Raw genomic sequence first — 20082 nt, forward strand, 5'->3', positions numbered from 1 at the left:
AGGCAAAATTTACGGACTGCAGCTTTAAACAAAATATATATTTAAATCAGGACCACTTCCGTCAAGTATATTTATGACAATTATAATTGCATACAGTTAGCTTTCGCTGTATGGTTATGTTCTGGGCAACACTCCACATGCCTGTCCATGCAGCCATGTTGGACAGAGAGCGGGGAGAGCAGCAAGACAAACCCCCCTGGGGTACAGAACAGAACCATTATAAGCATACAAAATTACAATTTAGAATTAGTTGTAAACAAAATGTGATAGAGACTGCTTGCAATGAAGAGACTGTAAAGAAAGAACAAAGTTAGATCAGATTACAGGTTCAGTTGGTGGAGTTGGGGTTGGAGGAGGGAGTTAATTGGAATCAGCAATGCAATGGAAGAGACACTGAAGAATGGGAATTTAAACCGCAGGTGATAGGTGTCAAGACTGGATTGGTACACGTCAGGAACAGCTGACTGTCAGCTGATGCAAGCGTGACTAACGTGGCCTGACTGAACTAACGCGATGCTCGATTTCATACTTTTATTCAACAAGTATGCATTAAATCGATCCGAATTGAAGACTTTTATATTGTTATTTGAAATACATTCTTTTTTTAAATAAATGCTTTTTGGTTTCCTGCTCGTCAAAAAAATGTAGGATGGTTTCCACAAAAATATTAACAACTTTTTTTATGTTGATTTGTATGAAGAAATGTATCTTGAGCAACAAGTATCAGTATATTGGAATGATTTTTGAAGGAAAATCAAATGTCCAATTGGCTTACTCTGACTTGTCTTAGCCATTCAAAACATTTGATCTTTTTTGTGTTGTAATATTAGGTAAATGTCACTGTTCGGCTCTCTTGATTTAGTCAGGTGTTCTTTGCTTTTAGTAGTTCAAGTTTAATACTGTCATGCTAGATTTGATCTTTGTTGTTTTTATGCCAGGAAAATACTGCACTAAATTAAAAAACAAATCATATAATTGGCTAGTTTTGTATTTAAAAGATTTTCTGGAAATGCAAATCTAGGCAGTAGTGTCGTTACCTTTAATGTATTCACAAAGAAGGCAAACAAAGCCTGCTTTATAATGTAGTAGCAGAATGTGTTTTTGTTAGTGCCACATAGTGACCCTAAGCCGTGGCAGTTTAGTGTAGAGGCATGGTGGTATTATAGTTGTTCAATCAAGCATAGTTTTCCTATGATGGCACTTTTATGTGCGCAGCCAGTAGACACCACACTGCATTATGCTGGTTTAGGAAACAAAACTTTTTAAAAAGCTTTGCTAGACTTTGTTATACAAAGAGCATTGGATGTCATTCCATTTTCATCCGTTAGTGTTTAATCACAGAAACAAGCAATTCTGCATTTGTGTATTATTCATTTGCTGCTCTGCATCGTAAAATGCCATGATTGTTCCAGAATTCTTCAATTGCAACGTGGTGTCGCTAACACTGCTTCACTGCCCTCGGATCTGTGTGCACGAAAGTGTGTGTGTCTACAGCTCTCCTATCTAAAGCTCAAGTCTCTGCATTATGCATACAAAGGGCATGAATATGCATCCCATCACAAAAAAAAAGGTTATGTTTGCAGGCTAGAATGTGTAATCACAGTGTTCAGGCTTTGCAATTGCTGGTGAAGATTTCATCTGTCATTCATAAGCACTTGGTTTGTGTAATAGTTGTAGCCTGCAGAGTGAGACTTTCGATTTCAAGCCGTGTAATGCAAGGCAGGCCTGCTGGTCCACAAGTCAACAAGTTAGGTCTCCAACTAGGCGCTAGCTGATTCTCAAAGGCACTTGTGTACCTCAGCAGCCTACCTACTGCTTTCACTGCCTTCCTATTTCAGTCGGGTTGCACTGAAGGGCAGTGTGCTGTGCTATGAAACAACTGTCTATGTGTGTTCTGTTCGTTTGGTTTCACCCTTACTGAAATGTGTGACTCATTTTCCCCTAAGGGTTCTGTTTTGTTGGATACAACACTTCTGACAAAAGCTGCCACCTTGAATGCTAATGTGGTGCTCGCTGGTCTTGGAGGGCCAAGTTGAGCTTGTTAATAACCTCAAGGTGTGTTTAGGAGGAGGTTGAAGAGTAGCCAGTAATAAGCTGTCAATTTAGGTTTTTGCTGCGAAGACGTTGGCATGTTTCAAGGTGAGTGAAATATGAGAAAAGAGGCACCTGACTCTGATAATGCACAAAGCTTCCTTGACTTCTGAAAAACAACTTACTTTTTTGTCTTTACTGTATGAGAGTCCCCCGCTGAATAATTTAGCACCATGAATATGGAGTAATAAGTTGGTGGATAAAATGTGGATTTTTTCATTATTGGATTTTTTCATTAAATGGCACGTTGCGTTTTTTGCTGGTTTTTTTTTTTATCATGCAGCAGGTGAACATTTTCAGTATGATTGCTTAGGAATGTAATTGCGTAAAATGCTCTATTCCGAGCATCACATTTCAAACTGTTACACAACTATTTTCACCACAGAAGGAATGTGTATTTGTGACGCCACAGACGTCGCAGGAAACTTTCTGCTAGCCGATCCGGTCCCAATTTCATGTATTTTAGTTTTTTTTTTAGTTTTTTTTTTTTTACATGGGGTTTATTTGAAGACCAGTGTCTGCACAAATTAGCCTTCCAATTATGCGCTGCTCATTTCAACAAAGCGAGCAACCAGACAGAGTATCAGTGTTCTTTGGTGCTATTCTGCAAAGTGCATGTGCGCATATATTATCACATTTATGGCAGAGAAACAAGGCGTGTCCTAGAAAACTCTTGAGGTATTTGATTATACACCTGCATATAAAAACAGAGTATGCCTGCATGAAGTCACTGTATTTTTGAGGCTTATTCATGCCACCCTAGTGCCTTACAGTTTCATTTTCTTCACACATTTTTATAGTTTTATCAACTGTATTTTTATGTATATATTTAAACATTCATTGTGATGTTAATTGAAAGAATTAAGTGATAGCCAGTGTAGTGAAAAGGCATATAAATGCTGTTACAGTTATTGAAATCGTTTAAGAAAATAAAATCTTCAGAAATCATTCTAATATGCTGATTTGATGCTCAAGAAACATTTATTAATTATGAATAAAAGAATAATGAATAAAAAATTCCAAAAAGAACCGAATTTATTTGATAAACTTTTTTTTTTTTTTTTTCGGAACAATGACCCCAAAGTTTTAAACAGTAGTGGAGATTTTTCTGGTTATTCTCTGCTCTGAAATATTACATTGGCTCTTTTTGAGTGAAACTCTATAAAAAACTTTTTTTTTAAATACTCAGGAATTCATCTGTAAAACCCATAGAAAGGTAATGGAAAAATCGTGGAAATTCAGTGTTTTTTTAAGGCAGGTACCAGCAGCAACAAAAAGCTTTTTGAGAGGGAATAAAAACCAAGTCTTAAAACGATTTGTCAGTGCTGTTAAACCAATAAATGCATGGTGTAGAACTGGGGTGAGTGCTTAACTGACTTCACTGATTACCCGTTACACACTATTTAGCTTAGAAATAGCATTTCCCTGAAGATCATCAATGTTTTTGTCTTTACAATTTAACAATCAATAAAGTGATAATTGGTCTCGTAAAGCAATTTCCCCATGCCTTTGTTTCCCATTTCCTTTTTGTCTCTGCAGGAAACTGGATGCATTCATATATGATGCGGCTGTCCTGAACTACATGGCTCGTAAGGATGAGGGCTGCAAAGTAATGACCATTGGCTCTGGCAAAGTGTTCGCTACAACAGGGTATGGCATTGCCTTACACAAAAACTCCCGCTGGAAGCGGCCACTAGACCTCGCCCTCCTGCAGCTAGTTGGAGATGGTAAGAGAATTAAATACCTAGGTACACCCCAGGACCCAAACTTAACAACACGTTAACCCTTGCTAATGGTGTCTTGTTGTTTGTTTGTGGAGTTGTAATCTCTAATACTCAGTCTCAAAGCCCTGATTTTTACTGTGACAAACAAACATTCCTACTGTTTTGTTTACATAATGACGGAGAAGATTTTTTGGGAAATTAAACCTTTTTGTGTGTTGTTACACTTTTTATTTTGATTCTCTGAGGTACTCCTCCCTTTCTCCATCTCGCATATGCACACATTCGCATATTTCTCTCTTGCATTGCTTGTTTTTCTTTGATCAGACTCGATGATGAGGAACCTAATGAGTTGCCCCATAATGATTAAAGAATAAATGTGAAAGAGAGCTGGAAGAGTCCCACTGAAATATGACAAATTATATTAGAAAGAATGCTAATAAACACAATTATGAATAGCCATAGGGTCACATCAGTAAACAGTGCAGTAGTCGAACGCTTTGATTTTTAATTTTGACTCATTCCAAATTGGATTGAAATTCTCAGGGCTGATTTTGCTTGTTTGAATAAATAAATATAATGAAAAATGTTATGATTTCAGTTCCTGTGATTATATTTTCCATTACCTAAGCCATAGTTCAAGACCATATTGTCATAATTTACATGTAATTAACCTGCGGGTCAACGCAGTTTTGTTTTTATTCTTTGTTTCATTTGAAAAGAGGATTTAGACTTATCTCTCTCCTTCCTTCGTAGTGAAGGAATAATCCTCGATATAAAGCCGGCATCTAAATGCATATGTCTCTTCTCTGCCAGAAACATGCCCTTGTCATGCCTTTATTTTTTCCACAGTGACATTTTCACTCTGATAAATGCACTAATGGCTATTGTTGGGAGGTAGGCCCATCAGTCTAGTGCTTTCATCTCCAAACTACTCTGGGCCTGTCTTATCACAAGAGCCTCCAAACCAGGCTATTTCAGACCTCCATCAAAGCTGTTATTATCCTCCAGTCTCTCTTTCTCTGCTTCTCTCGTTCCTCCTCCTTGCCTTTCATGATTCTTTTCCTCTGTTTTTTTCTTTTCCATTTTCACCTTTTTGTGAACACAGTGTAATAATAAATGAAGGTAAACCAAGATCTCCACTGTCTGGAGATTTGTATTAAAGACTCACTTTTCCCAACAATAGGGTTTTAAACTATACTCTTTCTTTCTTTAGCCTTTCTTTTCCATTCTCTCCCTTCTATCCATCTGTCTTGTCCCCTGTTTTGTAGGCCTGCTTATCTTTCATGCTTCTTATCTCCTGTCATTGTGCTCATATTTTCCTTCTTTGTAGATGAGATTGACATGCTTGAACGACTCTGGCTGTCTGGGATCTGTCATAATGATAAGATTGAGGTCATGAGTTCCAAACTGGACATAGACAATATGGCAGGAGTCTTCTATATGCTTCTGGTTGCCATGGGCCTAAGTCTGCTGGTGTTTGCATGGGAGCATCTTATCTATTGGAAGCTCCGCCACTGTTTGGGCCACTCTGGAGGACTGGACTTCCTTCTGGCTTTCAGTCGGGTGAGTGACCTACATAAATTACATTATAATATTAATGGCAGGGCTGTCAGTTGTTTTCTTGAGTAATCTTAATCCATTCTCATTATTTTTTATGGAAAGAAAACAAAATAATATATGCAATTATTGGTCTTTATTTTGTGTTAATGACACTCAGAATACATGTACACCCCCCTACCACCACCATTGACCCACAGTCCTCCGCTGGTGATTGCATAAATTATGATGACTGGGTTCCACTTGTGGATGATGTTTCACTTTTTGAGCCTCGTTTATAATTACATTTCATTATATAAAGGCTCTAAATGACTTAACCATTGTTAAACGTCCCATCTGGGTTTGATTTATAAATAAATAATCTGTAAAATAATGGTTTTCTCAGTCATTTAGGCCGCTGATAAATGGGAGCATCCATAGGGAATTTTGTGCATGTGTGTGAGAGAGACTTGCTCTGTTGCTCCAATTGGTTTCGGTCATTTCTGAAAGCTTCCCATTCTTTTTAGAAATCACACAAAACAGAAGTCCCACTTAAAAACATTTAATTATTCATAAGCATTAACATGTTAATGTTCACAGCCCTTATAAATATACTTATTTTATTTTATTTCTTATGAAACTCTGCTGCAATTTGAGAGAAGGTGATAAAACACATTGAGGAACAATAATTGTGCCATAATGATAATTTCATTACAGCCCTGTAAACTGAAATCAGTAGCCCAGGAAATGTAAAAATGAACCTAAGAAACAAAACTGAAATCATTTAATGTATTTGCAAGTAAAAGGAATGATTAAGCTTTTGCAATTCTTGTTATTTGCAGCAAGAACAAAGAATGACATGCAGTAATCTCCTGCAATCAGGCGTTAAATCCTTAGAAGGGGACTTTGCAGCACACTCCTTTAATTCCTGTCATTTCTAAAATGTGATAGCACATCCAGTATTCCCACTGCACACACAAAGGGATTTCATGAAAGCCCATAACTTCTCACATAGTAATGAATAGGGCAGAAAGAGGATGACAGAAGATGGATCATTTATTCATCTGTCTTTGCTTACATTGTGGAAAAAATTTGAAGAACCTTAAATCCCCCTTGCAAGCAACCAGACGTTCTATGAGAGAACTGTAAGCCAGTAAGGTTAGATGGGACACTCAAACAGTGAGGTCAGCATTGCCATAACCTCAGAAAAAAGTAAGCTGAGCTTACAATGTGTACTCTTGCATCATCAAAGCACTGGGAGCTTTACAATTTCATTATTATGGTAATGTTTCTCGTCTTTACAGAGACAATTTCAAAGTGCTTAATTCGGTTTGTATGTCACCAAGGGGAATATTGTGATATCCTGAACCGTTTGATAAATAAATCTTTTGCTTGTTATCTCTTACAGGGAATGTACAGCTGCTGCAATTTTGAGGATGAAACAGCTCCTGGAGGTTCCCAAAGCACACTTCCTCAATATCATCATGTTTCCACAGTTCCTCCTCCTCCACCGCCTCATGTGATCTCTACAGCCGTGGCCAATCCTCCCATCGCTATGGCACAACAACAACAACAGCAGCAACAACAGAAGCAACACCACCAGCAGCCACCAATATACAGTGCTCTTCTGCCAGGCTCCCCTCCTTCAGTTGGACATTCTGGAATGGCTCTAGGCCCGTCAAACAGTCCCATTCTTGGAGCACCCATGCCTTGCTCTACATTCCTACCACGGCATGATCGTCGATTAGCTGTGGTGGATCGGTGGACACGTCCAAAGGTTGGTCCTGAGAAGCTTGGTTGTGTGAGCAGTGGGATAACAAACTTAACACAATTCGAAGGCATGCCCCCTCACTGGGGTGCAGAAATAAGTTTAGGAGAGGGGGGTCTGGATGAGTACAAGAGATACTATGGGCCAATTGATCCAGAAGGCTTAGGGGTCTCTGCTGAACCTCAAAACGTAGTCACCCAAACTCCAAAAACAAAGCATCGAGGGATGAAATCTTCTGGAAACCCACGGTTACCTCCTAAAGGTCAAACCTCTGGACACTTACAAATTAACCATGCTTTACCACATCCCTCTCCACCTCAGCAATCTATTTGGAGGAGAAGCAGCTTCTCAAAAAGGAAGGGTTCAGGTGGGCCACTGTACGAAAACATCCTTCCACTCGGAAGGAGATGTGGTGGGAGATATGGAATGAGAGATGCTGGTGGAAGAAGAGGACGTCGTCCTCCTCCCCTTCCTCTGCCTATACCTGTGCCACTCTCTTCCCCAACACAGACTCCACCCTCACCTTCTCCATCTATATGCTATTCATCCACTTCGTCCAGCAGCTCCAGTACCTCCAGTTCATCCTCTTCTTCAGAATCAGTCTCCAGATCCAATTCTCCTTCATCTTCATCTTCGTACACATCATCCCAGAGCTTTAGATACAGAGCAGATGAACGAGATGTGTATGAGGACTTTGACACAGATGAGCTTACGGAGGAGTCGAGCTTGCTTTTGGGGAGGAGAAAAAGTCGTTCACGTATGTCTTCTCGTTCCCTGCCCAGCAGTCCTCCACCACCACCTATACCACCCCGCAAACCTTGCGGACAGAGGGCACAGGTGAGAGACAGAGCAGGAAGCCAGATTGCACAGCTTCAAGAGTGGTGGGCCTCTTGGGGAGAGAAAGAAAAGGCTAGAAGAGCAGCTGGAGATAGAGATGTTAAGGAGGAGAAACGACAACATAAAGAAAGGGAAAGAGAGAGAAAGAGGAGGAAGAAGGGTAGAAAGAAAAAGAAGAGAGAAGAGCGTGAAAGAGAAAGGGAGCGTAAAAGACGTAAGGTGAAAAAGAAAAAGAAAAAAGAGGAGAAATCAAGAAGAAGGGAGAGGGGAAAACGATCTGAACAAGAGGAGGTAGATATGGACAGGAAAGATGTCTTTGAAAAAGGCATAGGACAGGAATACACTTCTTATCCTGCTCTGAGGCGAAGCTCTTTTCGAAAAAAGAGCGAAAGCTCTACAAGGAGTTATGAGTGGGATAATATCAGAGATGGAGTTAAGAGAGATAGGGATGATCAAGGTGGAGAAGATGACGAAGGCAACAGAGTAAAGGAAAGGCATCAGAGAAGCCCAAAATCACAACGCCACTCCAGGCCAAGGTCCAACAACAAGCATTTTTCTAGCTCAAACAAACCTTCTTCAACCGTCAAATTTTGGAGTAGTGGGAACCCAACTTCTGATTCGCCATCGTCTTTTGTACCCTTGCTTCCCATATCTAAAAGACGAAAGTCTGTAGGAGCTGAAAGAGATGAGCAAGGAAGAGGTGGAGAAAGTCGGCCCCTTTTGGGAAAAAACAAGAGAGTTAAGCCTTGCTCAAGAGAAGGCCTGTCATTTCACGAATGGGAGTCAGAGGAAGAAGAAGATGAGGAATCTGAAGTGGAAAGAAGCAGGCCAGAAGAACAGGGGCGACGACGAGAAAGCAGAGGAATGGACTCTGAATCTGAAAGGGACAGAGAAAAAACTGTTGAGATATACACAGATGATGAGGGTTCCTCAGGAGAGTTTGGTAAGTTTGAGAGATATTGGGAGGGTCACGAAGGAAGGGCAGTTGGAGGCATTGGAGGAGGAGGATGGTTCTTTGGCACCTACCCTTCCAGAGAAAGAGGAGGCAGTATAAACAGTAGAGATGACTCCTTTTTGGGATGGGGTGGTGGAGAAAGTGTCCTGGGTTTCAGAGTGGGAACAGGGTGGGGATCAGGAGGCTTAGGTTCAAACAAGTGGCCTCCAACTTCATTGACTCCGCCACCTCCTCGAAAATACTGGTCTGTTGATAAATTACCAGTGAAAACTGAAAAGAAATCTAAAAGCAGATCTCAAGAGAAGGGCCGCACTCACACATCCTGTTCCTGCCAGTCACCCCATCACTCTGCCAGCACTCACTCCAAATGGAATCGGGTGACTTCAAGGAGTCAGGAGGAGCTTCTCCCCCACTGCCACAGTTTCAGCAGCAGCGTAAGACCCAAACGGCAATCATCCAAAACGGATCGGGCTCAGAGCCAGGCAAAATCTGGAAGCCAATCCAATCTCAGTGCACAAAGACCACAGCGCTCAGACCGGTCCCGACAACCACCATCCCCTCCTCAGAGTCTACCGCCATCTTTACCACCACCAATGGTCCCTGCACTCCCAGCCCCACCCTCTTCCTCTCACCATATACATATACCTCCACCTACCTCCTCTTCATCAGTTTCCTCCCCTTCGGTTGTCTCATCTACTCCTGGTGCCCCACAGCCCTCCTCTTTGTCCTCCTCTAGTGCTAAGCTCCAGTATCAGAAACTGCGATCAGTTCCCCAACCCCAAAGGTATCAATCCCCACATCTTCCCCTCAAAACCAAAAGCCTGTGCTCTCGTCGAGGCTCTGCCCACTTTTCCAGTGTGGAGAGCGAGGTCTAAGGAACATAATTAAATGAGGAACATCAGCAAGTAGCCCTTAGGGGCGATCAAATCACCTGCTCATGCCACAAACAGTTAACTGTTCATAGCAGTCGAGATGGGTTGTTTTCGCTGGCAGCCGTCTTTTGCACAAAGCTCTAATGCTCAGAGACAAACCTGGATTAGGATGACACATAAATTGTAGCCCTTTCTCTTTACTTGTGTAAGAATGGAATACTGCCATGCTGACAAATCTTGTTGTTAGTGAGGCTGTTTGTATAGGATTGGCTTTGCTTTTCTTACTTCTTTGGGGCTTTAAGGTGGAGCGTCAATAATGTGGGTAAATGTGATTTTTTTTCTTGGAGTGTTTTGCTGCTTGATGGCTCAGGAACGGTTTTTCGAAGGGAGATCGTGAGGTCAAAATACGAAGCCCTAACGCAACACACCCATCACTTTTTTTTTCTCTCCTGCTCTCGGAGCTCTGAATCACAATGTAATTGTTGTGTATATTTGTTCAAAATATCTCAAGGGACGCACTCACAAAGGAAAGTAGCAAACCATTTTTCTTGACCTCCACCTTCCGCAAACTGATATCTTGCATTCTGTGTTGTTGTCAGTGTTTGTATTCCTAGCAACAGGGTAAGTTAGCCATGACCGATCACATATTGGCTTACTGAAGCTGAATGCCAAACTAAAAGTGGAGCTGATGTACAGTCCTATTCTATTGAAATCATTTCACAGGTCCTCATGTTTCATTCTCGTCCCTTGAGCAATACATAATTAACTACAAACAACATACAATACATATATTTTATATTTAAAGTTATTTTATTATATATATTATATATGTTTTGTGATCTGGTTCAAAACAGTTGTGTTGAGTTATTAAAATAATATAAACACTGTGCTGTATTACTGAAGGGCACATGCAATGTTTCAACTACCTATAATCGGTGGCAAACCCTCCCCTCTCGACTGAATGTACATGTTGCCATGACAACACAGTGTGCTGCAACCAAGACACTTTTAAGATCTTAGCTTTCTCGGGGGAGACCTTCTCATCAGAGCCAGTTAGGGTAACTTTGAATGCTAATTTTGAGAGTGCCAGGATGACAGGGCTAGCCATACTGCAGCACTGTACTCGCTAACCGAGATGTCAGTGAGTGATGAAAGACATGTCATCATTCAGAGAGCGATAAGCGAAGTAGAGCACTGTTTACAGTTTAACACTGTGTTTTTACACCTTTTTTACAAGCTGCTCTGCTCTGCCATTTATTAGCTTCAGACACAATACTCATATTCTCTTAGCAATTTTGCTTAAGCTGTACAAGTAGTAGCAACAATAATCTGGTCAAATGAGAGCAAAATAGAGTTGCAGTTTTATGCTTTTACTAGACATATCTGTTAAATAAAAAAGAAAAAAAGAAAGAAAGCCAGATCAAGTTTTACTTTGAGGAACTGTGAGGAAAAGACTGATTAGATCTTTTGTTTAATTTAGCTTTCACCATTAGCCAAAAGCTAGCATCTTTATAGTGATCGCTATAATTAACTGTGAATATTGCTAAGGGCAATGCGTGTTGGCAGCAGGTCTGAGTCAACTATGTTTCATTTTATTTATTTTGTTTATACACTATTTAAAATGCGCTATCTTTCAGAGTTTCTTATTTTTCATATTACTGGATTTTGTAATTTTGTTGTCTTGACAAAGCTATAGCATACTATAACTGCAAAAATTCCCAACACCTTTCTGAAGTAATCGGACTATGTTCGTGCTACATCCATCCAATCCTTCAGGCTGTTCTAACCAGTGCTGGGGGTAAAACATTGCAAGTAATGCAAGTTATGTAATCAGATTACTTTAAAAAGAAATCTGAGTTTTCTGAGTTTTCAAAAAAAAGAAAGAAATCCCAGCCCAGGTGATAAAACGTATTTCAAAAGTACTTTATAACTACATGATCAAATTTTGCAATGCATTATTTTAAAAAGTAACTTTCCCCCAACACTAGTTCTGACTTTGGTATGTTTTATGTTTTTCTGATTAATCTGGTTTGCTATTTCCCCCCCACAGAATATTCCAAAAAATTACCAAAATTAAATGAGTATATCCTCTATGTATAGATCTTTTAAGCTTTCAAACTGAAGTTTATTTGAAACTTTCAGGCAGGGCTTTGTCAAGCCAGCAGCAAAGTTTGACTAATTGAAATTTGGTTTGAAGCACTGTATGTTATTGTTTACATATGAATTTGTTTAAGTGCATATTTGACACAGAACCACGCACAGTCCAACAGGCTAATTGTTTTTGTGTGTGTGTGTGTGCTTGTAACTGCATCTGAGCCATATTAAGCTTATTTGTTGTATGCTAAGCTTTTTACAAGTAGTACCAATTAACTGGGGTATATTTTGTTGTCAATGGGCTAAATAGTAATGTCAAGAGACTTTGGAGTCCTGGAAACATAAAGGGTGATGATTTTTATTTTTTTTAAACACTGATGACTTCTGTTTGGTGAAATCGGAAGGACAGTAAAACAAATCTTGTCAGTTCTGACCAGAATCATAACAAACTGCCTCACTGTCACAGCGTAATTTGAGATTAACATTTAGAATATTTGGCAGCTTATGTATGTATATCCTTTTGACTCCAACTCTGTTGTGTAAAACGTGTCTGGATTACTTTATATATAGATGTACCTCATATATGTGTTTGTGACGTTTAGATAGCAATAGAGAAATAGCTGTTCAGCAAAGCAGTATAGCTGAAGATGAGCATTGTTTTTAAACATTTCTCCCGGCAGACTTGATAATTAAGATGTTTCATGTATTAGCTGTGAAAAATAATTTGGAATTCTCTTTCCATTCCATTGTGCACATTAAAGTCAGCAGACAGCTTTGATAAAACATTTGGGCTGAAACATCAAGGACCTTAAGATAATGTATTTTGTCTGTTCGTTTTCAAATGATAAAATATCAGGCATATTGCACAAGTTTTAGTAGGAACCGCCGCCACCAAGAATCTTAAAATGGCCTTTCTCTAGACATGTGTCTTGTGTTGATAGTGTCTTTGACGGTAAATGTTCTGTTTGTTCGTTCGTTTATTTGTTTATTACTCTAAGAATAAGTCTCTTATAGGAGCAGCAGCATATAAATATTTACATATAGATATAAATGATATATTGCAACAAATAACGTGCATATATATATATATATATATATATATATATATATATATATATATATATATATATATATATATATGATGTTTATCTGCCAAATTAATTATCTTTGAATTGGTCTTCTTTTGTCTTTTTATCATCTCTCGTCTCATAACAGCTGACATCAGAGACCAGTTTTCAACTGTGTTTTTATGAATAACATGGCCGACCATCGACTACAATGAATTTATGTTGTGAATAACCAACGCTGTGATTGAGGTGTATATGTGTACGTTTTGGAACATGGTGATGCACAGCGGTAGGCTCCACACTAGGATCACTATGAGCATAGCAAATGGATTTGACCTCGCTATATCAAAACCTTTGCAGTCTCCGTGTGTGTGTGCGCGCACTCTGTCTGTGCCAAGCTGCAGTGTGTTATGCTGAAAACACATTTGAACACATGCAATGCTGCTCTGTAATACTTTATGATAATGTAGCTGAGAAGAGCCAGTTATGTTTTATGCCACTCTGTGCCAGGACGGTAGTGCCCCCCCCACCCCCCGGTACCACTGTGTTAGGTTCTTGTGCCATACTCCTCTCAGTCGGGGAGCCTCACAGGGGGGCCACTCGCTGAGCCGCTCGACCATGGGAGACTATGCTGTGCTGCGAGCAGAACAGAATAAAAGACTTTTAATACAACAGCGTTTGATCTGTTTTGTTGTTTTCAGCGTGTGTTCAACACACACTGTAAAAAATTTCTGTAAATTTACAGCATATTAACAGCGTAAATATACAGTACTGAACTGTTTTCTAAAATTACGGTGTCTTACCGTAAATGCACACGTGATCGGTGGGAGAGGGGGAACCAAAGGCTAGCTGACCCATGGAGGAGCATGGTTTCAGTCAAAGTTTTATGGATTTCATCTCAAGTTGAGGCTCATTTACAGGTAAGCAGATCAAAGTCTGAATACATTTTTATCTTAAACTGCAGCGTTTTTTTTTATGTGGGCACAATATTTGAATTTACCTTTGACAAATCTTGCCAAGACGGTGAACTAGCATGTATGCAATTTTTACAAATTTCTCCTGAAAGTTAAGTGTGTATGAGTGTGTTTGTGAAGGATTTGCATCGTTTTTTTTTTTCTGGTGTAAAATCCTGTAAATGTTAAACTTGTAAATAGTTAAATATAAAATACTTGCGTTCGCTGATTATTTAATTGGATATGAATTGAACATATTTGGCAACTTTAGAAGATGAGCACGTGATCGGTGGGGGAGGGGAGCAACGGTTAGCGTCTGATACCAGAGAAAAGTCTCTGTGAATAAAACGGATATTATCTCAAATATAATCTCGATTACAGATTGCAGATAACGAGGATATGAAGTAAGTGTGTTTTCCTGATTTTCTGAAACACTTATTTGCACAATTATATTTACATTTTGCATTGGCGCCAACCCAGTGTAGTTTAAAATGGAGGATTTGTTTTATTTGCATTAATGTTGCTAAGTTAGGTGCGTATAAAGTTGGTAACTTATATATTATCCTTATATATTGGGAAATCGAAAATAGGCCTGTAAACTTAATTTTACTTAGGAAGCATAAACTCATCGCCCTTTGCATGAGCACTTGACTGGATAGATGGAAAGAGTAGCGTTAACGTTATGGTGAGAAACGTTTGTTTTTTTCGGAGTGACACATTAGTCTTTCAATATAAGTCGTATCTAAAACTAGTTAGAGTGTAATCTAAATATATTCGAACTTATTATTAATAAAGTGGGCTTTGTATGTGAGCACATTTTAATTTTAATTTTGCACTGGATTTATTGGCACAAATCTCTATATCACAGAGGAAACGTTACTTCATTCACTTACATTCTAACTTGTTCCTCAGCCTCAAATACAGTTTTGTGTGTGTGTGTGAGAGTGTGTGTGTGAGAGAGAGAGAGAGAGAGAGAGAGAGTGTGTGTGTGTGAGAGAGAGAGTGAGTGAGCGTGTGTGTGTGTGTGTGTGAGAGAGAGAGAGTTAGAGAGAGAGGAAGAGGAGAGAGCAGTAGACAGAATATTTTTAAGTGTTTTTAATGAAAAGTTGGAGGATGTCCCTGGATGAGAACAAAGATATGGTACACCTGCTTGTCAAGATTCTAACGTTAATGTCCCACTTCCAGGAACATGAAGATGGACTGGTTTCACATGCAGATGTAAGTATTTAATTTTCTTCTTTCCACTTCACCACATTATATTATGTAATATTATTATTTGTGTATTTTGTGTTCTCGACAGGTTGCAGCATCTGCATCTGAGGTTGAGAAGACACTCAATCTACCTGCCAATCCTCATCTGATTTTGCTGGGTTAGTGTGTCATTGCACATGATGAAGAAGAAACATTTACTGATGGCTGAGATCTAAAATTGTTAACATTGCTGTTGTGCACAATTGTTAAAATTGCTTCTTTTTTTTCGTGAGTGTCCAGTCAACATTTTTGACTGCAGTTGCAAGTGTTTGCTGTGCACTACATCTTCAACCTGCAGTATCAAGAGGCGGCTTGTTGCACGTTAGAGTTTTTTCAAAGGTAAGTGTTTTCCTTTTTGCGTATGTTTTAATCACTCTCTTAGAATCTGTGGTAACACTTTATAATAAGTATACAGTAGTAAAGTAATAAATTATTTGCAAACTAGTTACCTCAACCTTTCTCCTGTGTTCTACTTGTGTTCTTCCATTTCAGTTTTTTCAGTTCATCATCTGAAACACTGTCAAATGTGGTTTTATTCGCATGCCAGACACGGAGAAAATAGGAGAAAGGCATGTAGATCCACATTAAATCCAAACGAGTCAGAATATATATATAGATCGTTTGCAAATGATTTATAAGTGCTTTATTACTTTATACTTATTATAAAGTTTTACAAAATTAATCTAAATTCTAAACCAAATTAATTAATCAGAATTTTGAAAAATGGTTATTATACACTTCGGTAATGTGTAATGCAACTTTCCTTAGATGATTCTATGGAATAAACCCAGAAAGAGGCTCAAAGACCTGCCGAGGCAAGGTAGTCTCCAAGAAGACGGGGAAGGGGGTGAATAAGAAGTCCACTACAGTCAATCCAAAGGTTGCCACTCTACAAAAAAATCGAATGGACTTCAAATGGGACTTCATCTAGGCAAGTGAAGTTACACATACATTTTCATTAAATACAGTTCTTAATACAACTGATTTCACAGTTTACACACACAGAATATTTCTCACATTTAAACTTGTTTAACAAAAAAAAAAATCAACATTTAAAAGTAGTCAGTTGAAAAAGACTGGTGTGACTCATTTTGGTTACTAACGTTGCGTCCCTGTAGTTTGCATTACATAAAATAAAATAATTTACAGCAAAGAAACGGTTTTATAAATAAAATCCACAAACCTATATTTGACCCAAAAAAAATCGTCAGTGGCACTGAGAACTACCCTGAAGAGGATACAGTCCGCACTCATTACAACCCCTATGTTGTTGCGACTGTTCAGTCCCAGGTTACACAAAAACTATCCAAACACACAAAAAAAATTCGAGGTTGAAATAATATAATGATTTTATTAAAACCATGAATTGTTTTATTTTTTATTTTTTTTTGAGTACATGCACACTATTAATCAGTTTAGTTGGTCCACTAATGTTGCTCAAAGTCTGCTTAATATTTAACTTAACACTCATGAAGAAATTAAGTAAATATGTTTTATGATTTTTTTTTGTTTTGTTTTAACTTTTTAAAATTACATCTTAATGGTTAAAATACATTTTAGAAATATGTTTTATTCTCAAATTCCATTTTTATTCCTGTTACAATTAAAACATGGAATAACAATTGTGTAATTATTCCTTAAACATCATTTTTAATGATTATTATTATTTTTATTACTATAATTCTTATTTGTATTATTATATTACTTTGAAAATGACATATTCTACTGTACAAAAGTGATATATTTCCGTCACAATCACATCACATTAGACCGAACCTTTATTTTGAAGGATTGATGTGAAGACACTTGATTTTTTTTTTTTTTTTGTGTATGTGGGATAGAGCTGCAACTATTGATTATCTTTTCTGTAAACTAATGTGACGTGTGGGTGGAGCTAAAGAATCACTAGCGCCAGTAGGCTTTTGCATTGAGAGCGTTTGGAAGTTGTGACATTAGCGTGAGGAAAAAAAAACATCATCCAAAACAAACCATGGTTAACAGTCAGATTCAGCCATTTATTTATGATCCAGAATCAGATCCTGAGGCTGAAACTGAACGAGAGCAGCAGCAGCAACGACTCGCTCCGAGCGGGGCTCGAACCCGAGTCTCTGGCATGGGAGGGGACGCACTAACAAGGAGGCAGAGATATTTGAAGCAGTTTTACTCACCGCCTGCGGTTCCAACACACGATCGTGACCCTTTTTCGTTGGGATTGCATCATCCTTAAGAAATAAACGATACGCAAATCCGTCGTCAAACTGGGCCTTGTTTGTAAAACAAGCATCTTCGAAATGCAGGGAACAAACAAAAACACTTGCACAACTCCGTTGATGCTCTGTAAAAATAAACTCCATCCACTGGTCCCTTAATGCTGTTTTTTTTTTTGGTAATCTGTGCAGGGTTGTCTTGCCCTGGCAACCAAAAACACACTTCTTTTGTGACATTTTGCGACGCTCTCGCTCTGATCAGGGAATGTCTGTGCTCAGCCTCGCTATACGTGAGCACGCGCTCTTCCGGCAGAAGTGCCCTTAGGACCCATATAAGGAAATTCTGCTCCATCTAACGTCACACAGAGCCATACTCGAAAAAAACTTTCCGAAACTTGTGACAAACCGGAATACTCCTTCAAACGTACAAACGTTCAAACGTACAACTTAATTTTTGAAACTTTGTCGATGTTTAGCATGGGAATCCAACTCTTTAACAGTGTAAAAAAACTTCAGTATGCATGAAATAGCATTTCAACCCCCCCCCCCCCCCCTTTAATCTAGTGTTCCCTTTTTTGATTAGCTAATTAATCGTTTGGATAACTTTACAAAAATTATAAGTACAACTTCTAACATAATATTGCAACTTTTATGAATTAATACACTAATCCACATCGCGATTTCAGTTAGTGTACAACACTATTTTATTGTATTCATCACAAATGTGACAAATTCTGTGACAATCCACATTATTTGCCTAATTCCGTTTTCATGATTTGATTCCGTGATTGTTTTCACATCGTGGAAATCGTAGGGTCCTAAGTTTCTGAAATGTTTTATATTATTATGCAGTATACATGTTTTTTGTTACGTTCTATTAAAATTCTGCTGATGTTATTTTAACTTAAAAAGGATTTTTCTCAATTTTTATGTTTCAGACTACACCCCTCCCTGGCTACACTTGCATCAGAGTTGGTGACAGTTTTATGCTTCTGAAACGTTCTTGGACTGTTCTACAAATCCTTGCCAGGTTTTGAGTTATTACACCAAAATAAGATTCTTGTTCAGAAGTTGTTTGCCATTTCTTAAAGGCTGTTTTTAGGGGAACGTACACTCCAAGCCCATGCCCATGCATTGTCATACTCATAGCACAAAGCTAGACCTAAAATGGCTGCTTGTTTTGTGTTTTATATGGTCAACTTAAATTTGTTTAAATATGTCCACAGACTTCTGCAGGGTTCATTTTGCACATTGTCTGTTTTGTAAATTGGTTAATTTTCTTCTCTCTTCATCTCATCTTTCTCTAACACATACAAAGACTGACTCTTCCATTTTGATTGCTTATTTTTTTTGGAGAAAGCATTTGAATTATTGGTTGGGCACTTAAATAAATAGTGTTCTATAAGAAATACCCCCTTGGTCTTCTCTTTTCTGTCTATTTGCTGCCACTTTTTAGTATAAATGAAATGCCAGTTTGTGAATTTGTTAAAATACAGATATTTTTAATAAAGTTAATGATTGGCAAAATTGCCAGTTCTACGGTTTAGAAAAAAAAAAAAACTAGAATACAGTAATGATCCTGAAAAATTACGGTACACCGCTGGAAACCTTGCTGCCAGTATATTACTGTTAATTTACAAAAAAAGCTGTAATTCAGAAAACTGTAAAATAACGGTACACAGCTGGAAATCCTGCTGCCAGTATATTACCGTTAATTTACAGAAAAGCTGTAATTCTGGAAACTGTAAAATAACGGTACACAGCTGGAAACCCTGCTGCCAGTATATTACCGTTAATTTACAAAAAAGCTGTAATTCAGAAAACGGTAATAAAACTGTAAAATTACGGTACACTGCTGGAAACCCTGCTGCCAGTATACTACCGTTAATTTACAGGACAATTTTTTACAGTGCAGAATGTTTGTGATTGACAGCAAACGCGGTGAATAATTGTGTAAGTCTTTGTTTTCTAGGTTTCTGGGAAGAGAGAGGACATGAAAAGAAAGAGTGAATAGCCTTTTGAAACTACTGGTGAGGACACCTACGTTTTACCTTGATTAATGCAGATTTACTTAAAAAAAAACTTTTTATAAAATAGCTATATATATATATATATATATATATATATATATATATATATAAATATATATATATATAAATATATATTTGCAACATACTGTAGATGCAAGCAACATCTTAATAGGTCTATATTACCATTCTAATTAAACTATTATTACTGTGTTTCGGTAGTGACAAATTTGGGGAGAGGACATGTATTTCAAAACTTTTAACTGTACAATTAATAGAAATGTGTACCTTGGATATTATACAATTTACATACACATTTTTTGGGCAAAATACTTTTCTAACTTTGACATCAAAACAATTCTGTAGAATGCCCCATATTTGCATGCATATGATTTTGTATAATTTTATCTAGTAATGTTTCAGATATTTTACCTAAAATGTGAGGCATTATTTATTAGGCCTACCTTTTTTTCTGTAAAGAAATTTTAAGAGAAGTGTCTCCATTAAATCTCCTGAAATTTCCTCTGGATAAATTTGATTCCAGCATCACAGTAGCCTACTTTCACAAAACACTGAAGGATGTAAATACTACAAAATTGCGACCCATATCTTGCCAGGAAAATCTATCTCACCTTGGCCATATTGAATTACATGATGTCCACAGGTGTTGGCTTTCCAGTAGCATTGCTATCTATTCACA

General features: G+C 38.1%; 1 protein-coding gene and 1 long non-coding RNA gene across 4 annotated transcripts in view; both read left to right on the top strand.

The window, feature by feature from the left end:
- Window positions 1–12947, top strand: part of LOC127979689 (glutamate receptor ionotropic, NMDA 2D-like) — an 83337-nt gene extending 70390 nt beyond the window's left edge. Inside the window, exons 12-14 of the mRNA XM_052585288.1 lie at window positions 3631–3818; window positions 5146–5378; window positions 6760–12947. Coding sequence (XP_052441248.1) covers window positions 3631–3818; window positions 5146–5378; window positions 6760–9786 — 3448 coding nt within the window. The 3' untranslated portion in view covers window positions 9787–12947. The remainder of the gene's footprint in view (window positions 1–3630; window positions 3819–5145; window positions 5379–6759) is intronic.
- Window positions 12948–13883: 936 nt separating this feature from the next.
- Window positions 13884–16073, top strand: LOC127978653 (uncharacterized). 3 transcript variants are annotated; one of them, XR_008158583.1, is made up of 5 exons: window positions 13884–14301; window positions 15083–15115; window positions 15198–15267; window positions 15382–15487; window positions 15917–16073. It is a non-coding gene; the product is annotated as an uncharacterized LOC127978653 (long non-coding RNA). The 3 variants fall into 3 exon arrangements; XR_008158582.1 differs by lacking the exon at window positions 15917–16073 and adding an exon at window positions 15641–15733 and having other exon boundaries at window positions 13889–14301; window positions 15389–15487; XR_008158581.1 differs by having other exon boundaries at window positions 13892–14301; window positions 15389–15487.
- The last annotated feature ends 4009 nt before the right edge of the window (window positions 16074–20082 follow it).

Source organism: Carassius gibelio, chromosome B19, assembly GCF_023724105.1.
Source record: "Carassius gibelio isolate Cgi1373 ecotype wild population from Czech Republic chromosome B19, carGib1.2-hapl.c, whole genome shotgun sequence".
NCBI lineage: Eukaryota > Metazoa > Chordata > Actinopteri > Cypriniformes > Cyprinidae > Carassius > Carassius gibelio.